We start from the raw sequence: 20900 nt of genomic DNA on the forward strand, positions 1-20900 counted from the left end.
GAAGACTCATCCCCCTATCGATGAATGTTTTGTGCGAAAATACGACAAACCAATCAGAATGCGTGTATGATTTCAAGTTCTTCGTCAAAGAATCCGTCAAAAACAATTTTTGTTTTTACATATGTCTTGCATCTAAAAATATACCCAAGACACAGTTAAATGTGGTCAATCATATTGTATAAATCCGCACGTACCGATGTGCTTTTAATTGCATCTGAAATATATATAATATTGGGACATATATGTGAAACATTACGCAACGAGTTGACAATTGTTTTAGGTATGCCCGTTTGCGCTCAGACGGAACCCGGTCGCAAATATGGCCACGAGAGGGGCACGAGTCGCTATTCGGCTTGTCCCGGAATAACACGAGTTGGTCACGAATGTAACAGGTCAAATAGATTAACTATTTCTATATCAAGTTATGTCAAACATCAAAATGTGTCATGTTATATAGCTGGTGAATTATCTCCCCTCCATCATGGACTTCCGCCATTAGATGAGTTTGTAGGATTGAGTGGTACTTGCCTGTGATCCAACTGAGCCAATGCTGCCAGCAGGGGAGCGTGTTGGGGAGATGGGAGGTGGGGTTCCTATACTGCGATTGGGGATGCTGCTAAGATGAGGGGACTTGGCTGAGGCAGTCTACAAAACACAAATCATGATTCAGAAACTGGCTCAAAAATGTTGTTAATGCATATCAAAGGCAGCAGTGTTCTCAAGAATCTTTTGACACTATTCATCCATGGACCATTTCTACAATCTCAACATGCCTCAAAAGCAATAAGACCAATTCATATTTTTCTGTATATAATCACAAAACAGTCTGCATCCACGGGTCTATGAATTTAAAAAATTCTACATGGATGGTCAGAACATGGAGATGTTGTATAATTTCCAAACTGACAACATAAAATTTGTTGTTTCAGCAGTAGGTACAAATAAGGTGATAAACTCAATGGAACATGTCCAGACAGCAGTACCTTGTACTTTCTAGTACTTACTTTGGTGTTGTCAGCGTCAATGATTTTCTTGAATTTCAATACTTCTGGCCTCTTTAATTGAAATAACTTGAGACATAACAATGACTGGATGCGTAATCTGAAACAATAGAGACAAGTATTTGTCACAAAGTGACGAAATGTCCCCCGTTTGTATATACACCATAGTACCAAATATGAAGACAATCCAGTTATTAGTTCTTGAGATATCGCGGCAACACCGTTTCCAACTCCAAAAGCAGATTTGCCTGCTGTGACCTTGAAAATGAGGTCAAGGTCACCAAAACCGACTGGTGTCTGCGTAGTCTGTATATACACCATAGTTCCAAATATGAAGACAATCCAGTGAGTGAGTGAGTGAGTTGGGTTTAACGCCGCTTTTAACAGTATTACAGTTATATCGCGGCGTGTCAGCTTAATGTGGGAGGAAAGCCCGAAGTGATGCAGGTCTCAGACGTTTACCACTTCGGTGAAACCCACGAGCACGGGTATGGTGCTGACAAACCTAGAAACATAATCGGGGCGAACCGGGATTCGAACCCACAATCATAGGTTTCTGGCGTGCCCAAGGGACGCAACTCTGCACAGCGAATCGCGGCGCCTTAGACGACTGGGCCACCCGTGCCCCCGAAGACAATCCAGTGTTTAGTTCTTGAGATATCGCGGCAACAAACAGGTGGGACATACGTACAGACGTACGTACGGACGGTCGTGAATACTATATCCCCCGCTTTGCACTTTCGCGCGGCGGGGAACAAAAATATCCTACCATGAACTTTCTCATAAAATATACTCCAACAACCATTACAACAGTTGCCACAGACACATAACTCAACAGAATTGTTATTACCAAGTCTACAACAAAACTACTTGTGATCTGACGGAGTTTTGTTGTAGACCTTGGTCATAACAGTTCTGTTGAGTTATGTTGTCTTTCAAGTCTAGCCAGCCTTAAGACCCAGCACACAGGTCAGACAAATATATCAGCAGTAAGTATGGTTATGACAAGTAATCAAACATGATGTGACTCATGTCTCATAGAGAGATACATATATATATATTGTCTGGGCAATATGCAGCAGACTCATCTCCTGTGTCAGCTGATGACACACACACGCAAACCTATTGGCAGAAGAATGCTTTGTCATGCAGACAGATTACATCACCATATGGCTGAAATAATGCCGATGCACCATTAAATTTTAACTCACTCACATGCTGGCTATTGCTAACTCACAGTATCAAATACCTGGTCAAACATTCTACATATTAACAGAGACTAGTGGTCACTTTCTGCAAAACAGTAGCCATGTCACACAAGACAGGGCTAGAACATAACACTGGCCCGATAGCCCGGGGCTAGTACAAATTCCTACCGGCTAGTACAATTTTTAAAAATTTCCCATTGTTTTAACATTCCAAAGAAATTTAGTAAAATCTAAATATTTTTTACATTTGTATACTTATCCTGCATTACTCCTTTATGCATTCACTGCTTACTTACGACAACTAGAAGGACAGCGCTGTGAAGGTCCTGGGTGAAGAAATATAGTTGTTGTTCTCAAGTCCCAATCAGTGGCCTTCCGTCGCTGTCCTGTGACCTTGATGACACCTAAGGTCATCTTCACATCACTGCTTGTCGCCCAAGCTCTTAGAAAAACATACTTTTGAGGTTTCTGAAGCCAAAGTGGGGAGGCAAGTCTTGCGACGGGTGGTCCTTAAACGTAGTAATGCAGGATAAGTATACAAATGTGAAAATATTTAGATTTTACTAAATTTTATACTTATCCTGCATTACTCCTTAATGCATCTGTATCGAACGGATTGGAGGTGGGTAAACCTTCAGAATACAGAAACCTCAATAATTCACACCCTACGACACCAGTTGGTCGATAACTGTTAAGCGGAAAAGTTCAGAAAAACGCCATTACGGTAGGGTTGTTCAAAAATCAAAAAGATTGAACATAGGAATTAAAGAGAATTTCCCTATACACGCTTAGTAATAAAGAAAATAATAGCTATTCAGCTAATTCTTTACTTACTACGTCATAGAGCCGTCGTTGACAAACAAGATATTCTTCCACTGGCAGTGACTGAGTGACTCCACATGGAAGTTGACTGGCTCTGTATAGGGCGAGTTCATTATTTGCGTCAGGGGTTGGCAACCTGCAGGATAACAACCAGAGGGCCAAACTTCGCACGTCTTCTACATCCTCGAGAGCCCCAAAGCGAAGGTTGTGACTAACGAAAATCTGTGTCGAATCTCACGAAATATCTGTTCCAAAACCACAATTGCCGTGTTGAGCCCTGGTAAGGCTGACACCCTGAGATCTTGAGGGTAATTTGGTCTCGGCGAGTTCCGTTTGGCGATCTCGTAGGCCTGAAGGATTACTGCCCGTAACCATAGAGATATGGTGTTTGCGACTATGCGACTAACTTCGGTCGTGGACGAAGTAAATACGGGTATGAATGACCGCTTCCTCGAACCACGCCTAGTCTTGGAGCGTCAATTGAAAACTCGAACTGCTTGCACCGAGCCCAGAAGAACTTCACTATGTACGATTCCCACAATAGTCGATATCGGCGGGATGGTGAAGGAACGGTCTGGTTGGCCTGGTAGTAGATTTTAGCAATAAAATCCCAGCATAACCCTAGATGTCCCGTTTCGTGCGTCCCATGCTCAAAACGGATCCAGGTTGAGTCGATCACATGTAGTTCGCTCACCCGTACTGCCATTGCTAATGCCAAGAGAAACCATTGTTTCCTTGGTGAGGTCATGAAAAGTTGCAAGCTCCTCACAGCGATAGCCCGTTCGCGGAGCTCTCTATACTATACCGAGAGTGTAACGAAGGTGTCACGCGCTGGAAAGGAGCTTGAAAATGAGGATCCAATGAGGGGCTCGAAGGGGGCCCTCGCAAACCTCGAAGTACTCCCAATCAGGTGGGCGGAACTTGGCCTTCTGATCCTCAAGCCTGAATGAGCATAATATGGCCTGTTGTACCGTGACCTTAATCACATTGTGATTTTCCGGAACGGACAACACTAAGATAATTGCAGCCAATTACGTAGTAATGGTGCTACCTTCCAAGTGTTTTGGGGTACGCAAAGTAGGAGGTATTCCTCTAGGATTTGTGACGCAATCGTAGGGTCTTGATTCTTTTTTCTCTCTCTAAAAAGTCTCAAATGATCGCCACTTGAGTCTCGATGAGTAACGATGAACTAAAGCTATAGCTTTGCTGCCCGTGTCGAAATAACCCTTCGCACTTTAACGCCTTTTAAAGACGAACCATGCGTGCAGACGTTGGGTGAGGCAATTTGCTGTGAGGGTGGATGAGTAGGTTGGACCACTGTGAAAGGGGTAGTGAATCGTCTTCGGCTAGATTTTTCTGAGCTTGACGAACTACCCTCTCCCGGTTACCAGGGTGTGACCAAAGGAGAGATCAAGATACCTTGTTTCCTTGATCCCCTGTATCACCTTGGGAAGTAAAAGTGGTGGCAGAAAAGTGTTATTTTTTTGCCCTTCCCAAGTGATACTGAACTCGTCCACCGCCCAAGTCTGCGGATCAGGCAATGGGGAGATATACGTCATGAGTTGGTGGCCTAGGCAAGTAATAAACAAGTCAGTGTTTGGTTGCCTGAATTCCTGAAGCAGTAACTGGAATGCTTCTGTGAGAAATTTCCACTCGGTGGGAGCCACCCTGTCTGGACGTGATAAAGTATCGGCCAGTATGTTTCTACATCCGGGGATGTGCTGAACTATGAACTTTAGTCACAGCCGATCAACTAGATGGAACAAATCTGAATGTCTGTAGAAGTAGAGAGTGGGAGGGTGTTGTTCCCAGATTGCACAGGCACCACACCGCAGCGCTGTTGTCTGTGGATATTGCGAGTCGGGCTAACTGTAGTTGATTCTGCCAATTTGATATAGCCAGAATTAAAGCTTCCAACTCCAAGTTGTTTATGTGCCACTTCCATTGAGCGCTGGGCCATAGCCCTGAGCTTATCTGGTCTTGTAAGTGAAGACCCCACCCCTGAAGGGGGACGTCCACAAACAGGTGTGCATTCGGGGAAAACCCGAATAAAAAAACTCCGAAGACATTCAACGCCACAAATTGCGGCAAGGCCCTAGCTTAGTCGGTAGAGTGATGGCCTTGAGTGGATCCTGACTCTTGATGTAAGGGTTCAGGAAAAAATTGAATTGGTCGCAGTTGTAAGCGGCCCATGCTAGTTAACTCCTGTGCCGAGGTGATAAACCCTAGCAACACTTGCCACTGGCGAAGTGTGTGTGGTTGGTGTAAAGTACATGACAACAGAAGTAGAAACTTGTGCCATCTGTCCCTCGGTATCAAACGTTCGTTGAACACAGAGAAATTGTGGAACATTCTCATCTTGTCTGGGTCCTTCATGAGTACCAGGTAGATGTGAGGATAAAACCCCGGTGTAAAGACTGGGTTGTGAACCAACTCTACAGCTCTTCTTACCAACAGTATGTCTATGTTGGATTTTCCCCATCAAACTGTGGTCAAGGGTGGGGTTATCTCTACCTGTATACGGACACCATGATATAGTGCGATGAGTATGAAATCGTCCTTGAGACTTGTCTCTGCCACGCCCTCTCCCAGTAAGGGAAAGCTGGTCTTCCCCGAGAAACGCGCGTCTAGGCTTGCCAGTCCGCTTAGACTATCCAAGCTTTTTGGGAACTTGACGTGCGTGTCTGCGATCTGTTCGTTGAACAGGGGAGTAGATGACCAAGGTTGACGTAATAGACTGCCCTTGAAACCAGAATCTCAGTTGGAACCACTAAAAAGTCTTGCGTGTAATGGTAATCTCCGTCAGAACGGTCTCAAGATGAATTTTCCTGTGGTCAAACTGACCCCGTAGGAAAAACACCATAGTTTGGAAGTGATCAAATCAGATAGGGTTATCCTCTAATAGATTCTGATCCACTGCAAACATTGACGATATTGGTCACTTAAATGACGGAGCAAATGTGAGTTTTGAAGATGTCTTCCTCCAATGACCTCGTGGTGTCCCTCTTATTTTCCCTGTTATCAGGGGAGGGGGTTACTAACACGATATGGTCTGCTACCCAATCGGGTACATGTGTTAAGCTGATCATGTGCCGGTTACGTAACAGAGTACACTGTAAGCCTTGGGCTAACGTCATTGTAGAGAACTTGATTGGTACGCAGACGCTGCGCTCAGCGCAGGCCTGGATGTGTTAGAACAGCACTAAGCTGATCGTGTGACGCTTGCGTAATAGGAGCGCTTGGGTAGCAGTCAGATGCTGCGCTCAGCACAGGTCTATGCTGGATATGTTGGAACAGCGCTAAGCTGATCGTGCGTCGCTCGCGTAATAGGAGCGCTTGGGTAGCAGTTAGACGCTGCGCACGGCGCAGGTCTATGCTGAATATGTTGGAACAGCACTAAGCTGATAGTGCGTCGCTTGTGTAATAGAAGTGCTTGGGTAGTAGTCAAGTGCTGCGCTCGGCGCAGATAACTGAGCCACAAAGCTCAAAGCTATTGACTGGATCAAGGCTTGCGTCTTATCTACCCCCATCATAGCATCTTGATACGCTGGTGCTGTCGCCGACTTCACAGATTAACATATCTGGAAGTGTCCGGAGGTTGAAAAAATAGGTGCAGTTACGATACTCACAAAATCCTCCGGTATTGTTGATTTCGGTGGATGGTGTACTTCTGCAGTCACAGGCGTCATAATACCTGCCGATAATAAGTTGGGTGGTAATAACCGAACCATGTTATTCACTATTCTGTGATAGTGACATTCCTCTTGTCTCACGACGGAATAACTGCAAAATATGATTGTGAGTAACCTGCTTTTATATAGTAACCTCGTTGGATAAGAGATTTACAACAACAAAAAACTACATTTTGAATTTTGGCGATCACATCTACGTGCATGCCTAGGACCGTGGATAAAGATCTTTGGGCGATTATTCCACGACAATATGTACACCACGCAAACATAAGTTACGCAATTAAACCATTGAAGATATGGTACTGGAAGAATGCCATAGAATTGAACAATAATCTATCGGCAAAAATACGAATTGCAAGGGTATACAATATTTTATATACGCAATTCAATGTAAACCAAGGCTATTTACATTTAGAGATTGGAGAGCACATCTGCTCGCAAACCAACCAACGTGGATGATAATCTTTGTAAGGATTTTTTCCACGACAATTAGTACAACACTCAAAGGTATGTTACGCAATTAAACCCTTGTTGATGAGACGATATGCCGAAGAATTGAACAATAATCTATCGGCAAAAATACGAATTGCAAGGGTATACAATATTTTTGTATGCGCAACTCAGGGTACACCAAGGGTATTTATATTTTCATTTAGGGTTTGGAGAGCACATCTGCGTACAGACCAAACAACGTGGATGATAATCTTTGTAAGATTTTTCCTACGACAATTAGTACGACGCTCAATCATAAGTTACACAATTACACCATTGTTGATGAGGCGGTACTGGAAGAATGCCATAGAATTGAACAATAATCTATCGGCAAAACTACGAGTTGCAAGAGTATACAATAGTACATATACGCAACTCAATGTAAACCAGAAACACCAACAAAAAAATATTTAATCGCATAAACATAGGTACGCAATAAAAGAATTATTGATGAAGCGGGACTGGAAGAATTGAGCCGTAGATTTGATATTAATCTATCGGCAAACATATTTTTAACGAGTTGAAAAGGTATACAATAATTTGAGTATACGCAACTCAATGTTACGCCAAAGCTAGTAGTATTTAAGAACATAAGAATATGTTATACATACGTAGCTGAGAATTGTAAACAATATGACTACCTTGGCAGGCAAACGATTGTAACACAATTCAAAACGGCGGCAAACAACAATATTGTGGCAGGAAAAAAGACAAGAGTCTTTTCACGCCTAATTAATTCACATAAAACTACACAACATGGTGAAAGTAATATGAAAAGAATACATCACCCATCGCAGATCAATTTTAGGATTGTAGACGAAAACTGAAGGTCTAAAAATTAATCCAAAAGGAGAGCTCCGCTGGGACACGTCCTAGCTGTGCTGTGACAAGCAGTGATGTGAAGATGACCTTAGGTGTCATCAAGGTCACAGGACAGCGACAGAAGGCCACTGATTGGGACTTGAGAACAACAACTTTATTTCTTCACCCAGGACCTTCACAGCGCTGTCCTTCTAGTTGTCGTAAGTAAGCAGTGAATGCATTAAGGAGTAATGCAGGATAAGTAAAAAAATTTATCTTTACCTGGGCTAGTAAAGCTTTGGAGTTTACTTCTAACCCTACAAGAATCATTCACAGCGGGTGTCCTCTGAGTGAGTGACTGAGTGAGTGAGTTGGGTTTAACGCCGCTTTGAACAGTATTCCAGTTATATCTGGGCGTGTCAGTTTAATGTGGGAGGAAAGCCTGAAGTGATGCAGGTCTCAGACGTTTACCACTTCGATGAAACCCACGATCACGGGTATTGTGCTGACAAACCTAGAAACATAATCGGGGCAAACCGGGATTCGAACCCACAATCATAGGTTTCTGGTGTGTCCAAGGAATGCAACTCTACACAGCGAATCGCGGCGCCTGAGGTGACTGAGAAACACTTCCTTGCAACATTGGTAACTGTCCCCTGGGCCGTCATGTTTCTTGCTTTATTGTTTTACCTAATTCACCGAAACTAACACAGAGAAAGGTTCAAACACTTACAATAATACTGATAACCTCTTGTCTGTGATGGGCATATCAGGGTCGATGCATGTTACCCGCACACGGATCACTTGTCTGGAACAAAAGAAAACATGATCAGATATCAGACAAGAAAGATAGGGCTATGCCAAAACAAAAACATTTATATCATATGAATTTCGTAATCTCCTGTTTTCTCCAACAAAGACTTCACCTTGAGACAAGACAGTATTTTGTCAAGACATCTGTACTCCAGAGTGGGGCTGCGCATTATACACAGGAAAATATGGTACTACAACAACATAATCTTTCTACTGTCTTTGCACAAAAGGCTATCTCAAATCGATATAGTGATCTATTGTACAGCATAGTGGTTACTATACAAATCTAGACTAGCAAGGACATCCCATGTTTAAAGGAAATTCCAAATAATACAGGTTTGCTGGTGATGTCACTTACTTGAGTAGTTGAAGTGTTTCATGATACATGGTGAATATCTTCTGAGGTTCACTGATTGCCTCCTTCTCCATGGCGCAACCACACTGGACAAATGACAACACTGACTTGATGTACAAGGAGAATTTGGCTGGTTTGTCCTTCTGTTAAACACACAACAAAGCCTGGAATGAATAGGACTGCCTACTGATGGACAAGATTCTGAATGATTAATTATAATATAATTCAATAACAGAATCAATGTCATGGCTTCATTAATCTGCAGTAGGGGACACACATACCTCTTCAGCAATAGGATATATCATGAAGCTCTTCCATGATCTGTAATAGCATGTATATGTGATCTTCAATTCATTTGTTTCTTGCCACACTCAGCAATATTCAAGCTATAAGACCACACAATCCTGTGATTGATATCACAAGCATCAATCTAAACAATTGGAATACGATGACATGCATCAACCAAGTCAGCAAGCCCGACCACCTCATCCTGTTGGTCGCCTCTTATGACAAGCATGAAGACCTATTCTCCATCCAGATCTTCATGGGTAAAGGTCTTCAATAATTTGTTATATCATGTATAGGTGGAGCTCTTCAATAATCTCTTATAGTATGCCGATCTGGAGATCTTCAGCACTATGATATATCATGTATGCATGTGGAGTCAAATCTTCCCTATGGGAAGCTCTTAAAAAATCTTGTGTATTGTGTATATATGGAGATCTTCAATAATCAGTTATAAAGTGTAGCCCTTCTGCAATATGATACATCATGAAACTGTGGAGAAGACAATTACAAGGCATGATGTACTGTTAACAATGGTGGCTTACATCAGCAAGGTGCTTCAATTCCTTAGCCTTAGTTAAGTATCTTTCTGCCGATTCCAACCTGAAACACATATACAGTACATTTTGACAATTCTCCATTCATTGATTTCATATGAAAATATGGTATGAAGAATGTAACAATTATTCCTTATCATTCACATATGTAAAACAAAAGTATCCTGTGAAGATACTTGTTACTTGAGATGGGTTCCCATTTTGTCTAAATGTAAGCAGTTTTACCATTTTTTGCATACTTGTCTAAACCACTAAATAAACTGAGATTCTTCAAAGCTCACTTTTCATCCTGGTGATATCCAGATTGTGGTACCCGTGGTGCATTATCCTGAGTTGTGTCTGACTTGACACTACTTCCTTCATTGTAAGAGTGAAAGGGCAGGTGATCCTGGCCATTTTGGTGAGGCAAGTCATTCTTATCTTGCTGCTGCGAAAGGAAAAGAACAAATGATACAAATGATATTATATGCATGAAAAAGTGAAAAAGTCCAGTTTCCACCCTGACAACTAGGCTGAAATTTCTGGGCTCGATCGTAGCTCCACCATTGGCTATTACTAGTTATGTCCTTTCTATGTCCCACCTGTTGACCAATCAGATTCCACCTCTCATATCACTTGCATCAGCTTCAAACAAAATGGCAACTGAACCTGCATCCAATAACCACTGTTAGCATATTTGCTAGGTCTCATGGCAGACAGTTAGGTCAATTCTAGTGGCATACAAACTTGTGGTCATCAGATATCCATGAATTCTAGTCAAGAGGTACAGATGGTTTTGAAAACATTTATATTGTTGTTTGAAAGAAGGCATTCATTGATATTGACTCCAGAATCCTTCACTCGGGTACCTAGTAATGCACACAAAAAAGTCAACAGCAAACAAGAAAGAGAAAGGAAATAAAAAGGGTGGAAAAATATCAGCAACAGACAATTGTGAAAACATTTTGCCAATTTCAACTTAGTTTTCATATTGAGGTATTTACACTTACCAGGGGACACTATACATAGTAAAACCCTAAGATGTGTTATGTGAACAAGATCAATTGGTGTAGCCATGTTTACTGCAACTAGTTCTTTATGAGCTGGAGTATATCAGCCGATTGCCTGCCAGACCAAACAAGACAGGAATGTCAGCCCAGTCATCATTGTTCTGGGCCAGCTATCTTGGCTGTGTCTTGCTCCCACAAACATATCAGCAAACATACACATGTAGCCTGTTAGCATAACTGATCCAGATAAAGCCCAGGTCACGTCTCTAATAGCTATTTTTGAAGATGTTACACATTTGCAAGACACCAATACAATACATCCTTCATTTCATGTTATAAGTTGAACTGACTTGTATCGGAATTTCAAACAAATAATAATACTTTTTAATCACATTTAATTAATCAACTAGTAAATATGTCTGTGTGTTGATCAGATTTCATATATACATATATAATTTTTTTAATTTGAAGTTTACACGATATAAGGTTTTTACATCGGACGAGAGGTCGGTCACAGGACCGCAAAATTGACGTTCATAAGTGTATGAACGACACAATTTGACGTTCATACGTTTTTCACGAGACCCTCTTCTTGAAATGAAGTAAACACTGACGGACTACTTCCACATTCATGGGGAAACCCCTGGGAATTCCCTTGCACGAAAACATACATAAGCGTTCTTTCTGATCATTTAGAACCTTTATTCTTGGTCTCAGCGTTTCAGTATACATTGAGAAATGTCTGAGAGCGTGACTGCATGATTGTTCACGAATATCCTCGCTGCGGCGTATCCTAATGAACAAACAATGAAATGCACATCTAAACTATCATTGTATCGACTCGATCCGTGCCAAGGCTGACATTGACAGTCTCCAGCAATCTATGAATTTGCCTCGTCTGTTTGACGCATCTTTATTCACCTTTCAATGATCGGCCAGTTGATCAATGATGACTAACACATGTAACCGCCATAGGTTCATTAACAACTTCGGAAATCTCTCCCATCATGTTTATCGTGTCGGCCATTTTGACATGTTGTACTTGATGTAAATATATTACCACGTGCTGTCATTGTGACTGACTTACTCAGGTAGTTCTTTACAGACCTTTCTCATCTAATGAGGATATGATTTGAACACATGTGCTGCGTAAGTTAATTCTGAAGAGCAAGTTGTGCATCCATACGCCCATGTCACCTCTCTTTTTGAGGAACTATATTACTCCGTGATATAGCTGGTTGTTGTATGGCTGTCAGTGTAAACATGAAGACACACATACTAAATAAAATTGTGTTTAGATTTTGGCCTACATCCTTTGAGGTAAGAAATTGTGATAAAAAAATTATAAGAATTGACTGAAGTTCATACAGTTTGGCCCTCACTCTATGAATGTTCATACTCCAATGAACTCAAACAAAGTAAAGGTCAATTCTTAAATATACATATATATATATATATCCTGTCCTCAGGAATATACATGATTAAACCAACATGCTGATCAAATGTAGCACAAAGAATATACCCTTACGGAAGAGAGTAGAAATTGAAAATGACGTAACAAGGATATCTGTCTCTAACTATTATTAAAATGCCATTCTTATGAGCAGTCTTCCCAAAACAATAAAATCTTATGATGTTGAAAACATGTTGAGAATATCATAGGAATGCAGTTTCTCCTTGTGACAAGCTGAAAGCTATTATGGCCTGTGTTTGAATGGGGATTTACCAGGCTGCACTTGAAGGCCTGCATGCCGAACTGTTTAGGAGCTGGTGTAAGTAAGATGACTATGGGGGATTTCCAGTACTGGGTTAAAACAATACATGTCAGGAAGGGACCACTGCCACATGTTACTTACATATATCTCCTCAACTATTGTCAACTGCACATCTCAGTTGGGACCTCCAAGATAAATACATGTATGATCTGACCATGCCACATCATTCATGTATTTTGAATGATCATTTTCACGAAGTACAGGGGTTTTCTTTGTTTACTTGTAGACACTGAATTTCAAATAGTTTATGTGAAATGATCACAATGAACAGCCACCAACTGATCATAGATCATCACAACATATGCCACCTGCAAGTCCCTTTCTATGTAAATTGACACAGAAAATTTCCAATATCAAAAACAATAATTTCTCAAAATTGACTTATTAAAAAAAAATAATACAATAAACTCAATAAAATAGATGATGGAGAAAACATACCTCTGTGCTACTGGTATATTCCTACTCTACATCGCCTGTCAAAACTGTATATCAAGACAGTACATGGTATGTGGAGGCAAATACCAGACAAGTGGGTTTTTTCTGCAACTGTTATACCCTTTGGGCTTAAAAATTTATTCTGCTGATTCCAGGCCATAAACTAGGGTTACAAAAAACTAGAGTCCATCATGTACTAATGATTTCAAATAGATGTGTACCATTAATAAATGAATAAAAGAGATGGACTGTCAATACATTAGCTCTTTTAATTAAGTTGCATCAATCGTGAGAACTGATAAAGTTATCAGTTCTCACGATTGATGGAACTTAACGGTTTCTGTGAAAATTGCACTGAGCAATATAGAAATAGTTTGCGGTGGTTTAGATTTGTTTTTTCTGGTAGAATATGACATGTGGACAAGTTAAATGCTAATGCACTATTCAGAGGGGGACTAGAAAAAACAAATCTAAACCACCGCAATCTATTTCTATATTGCTCAGTGCAATTTTCACAGAAACCGTTCCTGTCTAGAATGATCTTGTTTTGTAATATAACTGTCAGCAGGTAAGTTGTGTGTGGTCAGCAGACGTTCCAGAGTTTCCCATCTATTTCCTTGCTTGATAGCAGGCAATATCATATATGTAAAAATAAATCCGGTGCCTAGTCAGCATAAGAGGAACTAAGTTTGCATCTCAAACATATTGTATTCCCCTGATAAAAATACAATCTGGTCAGACAGACTCGCTGTCTTACGGACTATAAACTGGAAATACTATGCATTGGAAGAGCTAAGGCAAGCAGTGACTTTGTAAAGTTGAATTTGACTACCATTATCGTGTTATTAAGGTTTTATGGCCAATTTCAGCCAAACTATGGACGTGATAGACTGAATCTGATTGTATTCTATACTCAACAACAAAAGTTCCTGTGACACCAATATTTTAGTTTATTTTTCAAACAAGTTAAGTTTGGTTTTCAATATTGTGGTACATGTATGGAATCAAGTCACAAAAATGCAACTGCTACAGAAAAACATGCATTCCATGCAAAAGTTGACTTTTATGCAAGTCCCATGCATTTCACTACATGTGCGTAAACGGGATTCCATATGCATTGTTTAGCATTGTGCTGACAACAACCACTCAGAAAAACAACAAAATTACGCAATTATTAAACATTACGAAATGCCACGCCTGTCCGAAAATGAGCGTCTGCGAGCCATTGGTATGCTTGAAGCAGGATTGAGTCAACGTGATGTTGCAAGACAACTTAGTGTCTACAGAAACACCATATGGTGTTTATGGCAATGTTGGCAACAGACAAATGCAGTCAGAGACAAGAAAAGAGACTCGACAAACCAACTGGATTCGAACAACACACCTACGAAATCATTTCCAGCCAGCAACAGTGACTGCAAGAAGCATCCTTGGCCTCCAACAAATGTCTCCACAAACCGTACTTGCCGCCTCAGATGTGGAGGGATTGTCGCCAGAAGACCCGCCAGATGTCCCATTTTGACAGGAAACCACCGTCAAGCACGTCTACAGTGGTGCAGACAGCGTCTACGCTGGACGGCCATGCAGTGGGGACAAGTTCTATTCACTGACGAGTCTCGTTTTCACTTCAGCCACAGTGATGGACGGATTCAAGTGTACCGACGTCGAGGTGAACGTTACGTCAATCACTGTGTCATGGAAGAAGATCGGTTCGGAGGCGGCAGCGTTATGGTATTGGGTGGGATTACAGCAAGTTTGATAGTGGTGGAGGTAAATCTCAATGGACAGCGCTTCCGCGACGAGATCATCAGCCCTGTTGTTCTACCGTTTTTGCGTTGTCATGGCCCAGGCATTACCTTTCAACATGACAACGCCCAGCCTCATATTGCTCGACTTGTTCAGGATTCTCTTCAACAAAACAACGTGAATGTCATCCCCTGGCCGGCTCGCTACCCTGATCTCTCACCAATCAAGCGCATGTGGGATGAGATGGATCGGCACCTTCGACTTAACCACATGTTACACAGACACTCAAGGAACTTCGAAACATGCTCCAGCAGATATGGACAGATATCCCACAGGACTTTGTGCGACGCCTGGTCCATTCCATGAGACAAAGATGTGTTGCTTGCATCGTAGCCAGAGGTGGACATACACGCTATTGATTTGTAAATTGACATTTTGGCATGTTCATGTTCTTTTATAAAATCACACATTTTCTGAAGTCAGTAAGGCAAATTAAACCATTTGAACACTTACAGGGGTCTTTTATCTGTTGCAAACCGAAACTGTTTCAGATTTGGGAAAAACATAACTTTGCATTAAATCTTATTCAATGTCACAGGAACTTTTGTTGTTCAGTATATATAGTCCCAAATATGAACAATAAACATACCTGTATATTATGAGTTTCCTTCAAGTGGCAAAACTAAGAGGTAAGCAAACCATTTGTTTTGGATAAATGGTCAATGATTGTTTTAACAACCCATTAGTTTGTAAATGAAACCTTGTTATGAAGACAGCAGTCCACTTGTGCCTATCACTGTTAAAACATGAAATTAGATAAACAAATAATGTTAGAGGGCATATTGGCTAGTTGCTGTTTTCCTCTGAACTGGATTTACGTTTAGAAAGGGGAGAACATGGATAGTATCTACACCAATCCTACTTCAATTTATTTGGTTCTCTTTGGTATATGTGTCTCAATTGTAGTCTTGTACACTTAACTAAAAACAAAAGACTTACTTTACTTGTTGTAAAGGCAATGTTTACCTTTTTATGCTTGTCTGGACTTGAAGGCTCTTTCTTGATTTTGTCTTCAATCTTGATCTTCTTAGACTTGCTGCTGGTAATACTGTGCCGACTAGATGTGCTTGATGAACTGTTCCGTCTCTCCCCCACTCGCAACTTGCCACCACCTTCACTCTCCCCTTCCTGGCTGCCATTACTAGAGAAAAAACAGTGTTACAAATTAATACAACACTCCCCTCATCATTCTCCCCTCCTGGAGAAGAAACAGGGTCAAACAAAAAACTTCTTTTCTTGGCCAGAATAGAAGAAGAAACCCAAGATACAACTCAAACCCTACCAAGAGTTCCCAAATAATCAAGTTCATCTCTGTTCGATTGGTTACAGTTCCTGAATCCTGTGATGGATTATTTTCCATTTATATTACTATATTGTAAGTTCACTTAAATGCATGTATGGGTATGGGTCACACCTTGCATTCAATATCATTGGGGAAAAAATATTGCATTCAATATCATTGTGGAAAAACAAAAAAACACCACAAAGGAATGTGTTTCAGATCAAAATCATCTGTCATACTCAGTGGCCATCAACTGTTTTCAATCACCACAATCACACATCCTCAGTCAGTCAGCAGTGGGATATGGGAATGGAACAACAGGTCTAGCCTTTGGACTGTATCACCATGGATAGATATATGAGAAATCTTATTTGTCTTAACACTGTAAACATACTTTGAGACATATTAAAAAGATGAAACTTGGCAAATTAAAGTATCAAATGTTCTTCAAGTGAAACACAACACTAGTCTCTGAGAAAATGGCATCACAAGTCAGTATCTTGTGTGTCCGCCATGTGCATTGATGACTGCCGTGCAACGTCGATACATGGAATGGAAGAGGCGGTTGATGAAGGCCATAGGCACTTGAGCCCACAATCTGAGGAACGCCTGACGCAGTTCAGCTGCAGTTGCCGGCCTTGGTCGGATGTCAAACAGCCATCTTTGAATCTTGACCTTCCACTACGTTGGGGAATAAATGCGCATTTCAATTTGCACGGAACTCACATGCATCGGGTTACCATAGCCGTTGCCGTGATGCGTTGTGGTGATTGGTTTTATTGTCATCTGCTTCGGGGTTTTTAATCATCAAATTTCATTTTTCCGAACAAGATAATGTTAAATTTTAGAAACTTTGACAAAAATTACCCAGATATTTAAATTACAACTTTCCATGCAATGTTACTTAGGGGGACGTTTCTTTTGTGGTTCAGTATATATAGCATTACTACTAGTCCTATGTTCATAAGTAAGGATAAATATATGGATGATATTCTAGAGTATGGCATTGTGACATTTTGGCATTGCAGCATCCTTCTCTATGATGATGCAATAATTATGAGCAGAAGTTGGTCCACTGATTTCCAAAATGAAAGATTATCAAATTATAACCTTAATGTGCATCACTTTGTGACAAATTCATCAACGTGCTTCACTTGTTTACATCAGAGGGTGACTTCCATCACATTGTGAGACACCTTTGGTGCCCTCTCACATACCGGTAGTACCAGGAATGAGATATTGCTGTAAAGAGATTTGTTGCAGGATCTGTCACATATAAACATTGTTACGATAGGCTTATGCTAACATGTGTAAAATTCTCTTCTAAATGTCAGAAATTATCAACATAAATGTCACAACCCTGTTGTCACTATCACACTATGAAAGACAGTTTATTGAAAGAGAAGGGTTAGGCTTTATTTCCTTGGATGTCTTTTTACATAAATGAGTAATTATGACTTGTTAAATGGACATCAAGCACAAGAAATCAAAATATATGACAGATAGATCGCCAAACTTCGTAACAAGTATGTGTAAACTGACATGACATGCTAAGAGTAAGGATCACCAAGTTCTTTGAAGTTCCCCTTTTTCAAAGGAACCCAATATTTTCATAATAAATTTCATAAGGGATCCCAATAGAATGAACACTGATAGAAATACAATTGTTCTCAAGTGTTAGACTAGTAGACTAGCAGAAGAGCGGCTGTGTCAAATGTGGTACCCTGGAATTGTTCACTATTTTTGACATATGAAAATAAATTTGAGTTAAGTTTCATTTTCAGATATTAGACAATAGTGAACAAGCAAGTGTTTAACATGTTAACAGAAAAAAATAATTGCCATTCATATCAATACCTTTGATTTCACAATAACTTTTCAATTCTTGACCACAATACAGATCTAGTTTACCAAAAAGGGTCTGATCATGTCCTTTCATGAAAGTCTGGCTTTGGAGTTTAGAGTAGTAACTTTTAGGTAAATCACAGATTTAAAAAGGCATGTCACCTTTCAAAACAGACACAGGTGTTTGAAGCACCCGTAAAATACAGTTTGCAAAACATACATTCCCTTCACACAATCTATACATGTTTTGAAAGTAGGATAAACAAGTATTTGTCACAAAGTGACGAAATGTCCCCCGCCTGTATATACACCATAGTACCAAATATGAAGACAATCCAGCGATTAGTTCTTGAGACATCGCGGCAACACCGTTTTCCAACTCCAAAAGCAGATTTGCCTGCTGTGACCTCGAAAATGGGGTCAAGGTCACCAAAACCGACTGGTGTTTGCGGTGTCTGTATATAAATACACCATAGTTCCAAATATGAAGACAATCCAGCGATTAGTTCTTGAGATATTGCGGCAACACCGTTTTCCAACTCCAAAAGCAGATTTGCCTGCTGTGACCTTGAAAATGAGGTCAAGGTCACCAAAACCGACTGGTGTCTGCGGTGTCTGTATATACACCATGGTACCAAATATGAAGACAATCCAGTGTTAAGTTCTTGAGATATCGCGGCAACACCGTTTTCCAACTCCAAAAGCAGATTTGCCTGCTGTGACCTTGAAAATTGGGTCAAGGTCAACAAAACCGACTGGTGTCTGCGGAGTCTGTATATACACCATAGTTCCAAATATGAAGACAATCCAGTGTTTAGTTCTTGAGATATCGCGGCAACAAACAGGTGGGACGTACGTACGGACGCTCGTGAATACTATATCCCCCGCTTCGCGCTTTCGCACGGCGGGGGACAATGAGATAAAGATGACACTTATGGTCATCCTGAGGGTGTGCTAGCATACATAGCATCAAACACTAAAATGTCCCTATTTAAACAATCCCTGAAGAAAACCAACCTAAAATGTTTAGAATATAGTAACATCTATAAGTATAAGTGGAAACTGGACCTCATTAACCTACGATACACACAAAACATAACCAATCTTTGTCGTGTGATTCAACTTCAAAGGATGACCCAATGGTCACCAAAACCTATTTTAGTTAGTTTGTTGTTTAACGCCGCACTCAGCAATATTCCAGCTATATGACGGTGGTCTGTAAATAATCGAGTCTGGACCAGACAATTCAGTGATTGACATCATGAGCATCGATCCACGCAATTGGGATACAATGACATTCATCAACCAGGTCAGCTAGCCTGACCATCCAATCCTGTTAGTCGCCTCTTACGACAAGCATAGTCGCCTTTTATGTCAAGCATCGGTTGCTGAAGACCTTCAAGGGTCCCAAGATCTTCAAGGGTCCCCAAACCTACTGCTATGTCTGTGTTCCACACTCGGGCAAGGAAACATTCTTATTAATATTCTGTGATAATTGCCATAAAATGTCTTTTACACAGTAGTAGAGTGTTTGAGAGCGATAAAGACATTAGCAATTATTCCCAAACCTGGAAGTAACAACTCAACATGACTCTATTTACATATTTCAGTTAATTTCTTGGTTCCACAAGGAAGTCTGTTACAGATAAATTTAAAGTGTAATTTTTTCCAGAACTTAACTGCCCATAATTAAGTGTGCATATAAGACACGAGTCTTGTGTACATTGATCAATCAGAAGGGGTGCTAATTGAAATTGTTCACAAGCCAATATCTTAGCAAATATCGCCGTGGGCGCTTATTAGAGCGGGGCGCTTATTACGTCGAATACAGTAGTTTGAATGTGGTCACAACTTTTTTTGTAAAGGCACATGCAACTGACAGGGAACAGTTTTCACCTACAAACTATGTACAGGTGTATAAACTTATCCATACTGTATGTGACTTTAAGGTGGGCTAGCCAAATAAGCCCTTGTGTTAGCATAATCTCAGCAAAGTAACAGAATCATTTATGCGTAAATTATTATCCATGGAGACTACCCTAACAATCATCCACAGTTTACATCTGGTTCTGCCAAGCTTTATATAGCCAAACATATGTTATCAAAATATCAGCTTCTCATTTCAAGTTACAAATTCGGAATCCTTAACCAGTGTCCCCCAATGGCTTTTGAAACTGCCAGTCCTGATGGAAAGGCAACTCTAAAAATTACCGGTCCCCCTACTTTTTGTCAGTCACAACTTTCAACTAACAAAAACTTGTATGAAAATTACCTGGTTTTAATTCTTGCAATGTCATGTTCAGTGCAATGTCATCTCTGAGGTAACTTACTTAGATCTACACATCATTCACACAAACTACAGTCACAATTTTCTTTTTTAAATATTTCGAGACAAAGTCGCTACAAATGGATATTTAACCTCAAAGCAAAGCAAAATCCCATTTCCTTGCACAAAAAATAGACAAGGGGAAACGCTGATTGTAAGAGACAAGCTGACTTCATTTGAAAAATATACTTCTATGAATATTGATGATGTTTTGTTCAACAACAAAGACAGTGACTTGAATTACTGGTCCAAGCCTAAAGGTACCAGTAAAAATACCTGGTAATTACCGGTAAACAGGAACTCTGCCTTAACTCATATTTGGGATAAACTACAACAATGGTAATACAAAACTACTATTCATGTGTTTTTTCAGGTGAGCATTCTACTTGTCTTTGCATGCGCTTTGTGATGAGTGC

At 40.5% G+C, this 20900-nt stretch overlaps 1 protein-coding gene across 1 annotated transcript in view; it reads right to left on the reverse strand.

The window, feature by feature from the left end:
• The window catches only part of LOC139451131 (AF4/FMR2 family member 4-like), a 154090-nt gene that overhangs the window by 9026 nt on the left and 124164 nt on the right, over positions 1-20900 (reverse strand). The window contains exons 12-18 of the mRNA XM_071232927.1: positions 15998-16172; positions 10308-10453; positions 10015-10072; positions 9188-9327; positions 8750-8824; positions 1005-1101; positions 529-645 (exon numbers count right to left, since the gene is read on the reverse strand). Coding sequence (XP_071089028.1) covers positions 529-645; positions 1005-1101; positions 8750-8824; positions 9188-9327; positions 10015-10072; positions 10308-10453; positions 15998-16172 — 808 coding nt within the window. The remainder of the gene's footprint in view (positions 1-528; positions 646-1004; positions 1102-8749; positions 8825-9187; positions 9328-10014; positions 10073-10307; positions 10454-15997; positions 16173-20900) is intronic.

Source organism: Haliotis cracherodii, unplaced genomic scaffold, assembly GCF_022045235.1.
Source record: "Haliotis cracherodii isolate W230 unplaced genomic scaffold, xgHalCrac1.p SCAF_8, whole genome shotgun sequence".
Taxonomy (NCBI): Eukaryota; Metazoa; Mollusca; class Gastropoda; order Lepetellida; family Haliotidae; genus Haliotis; species Haliotis cracherodii.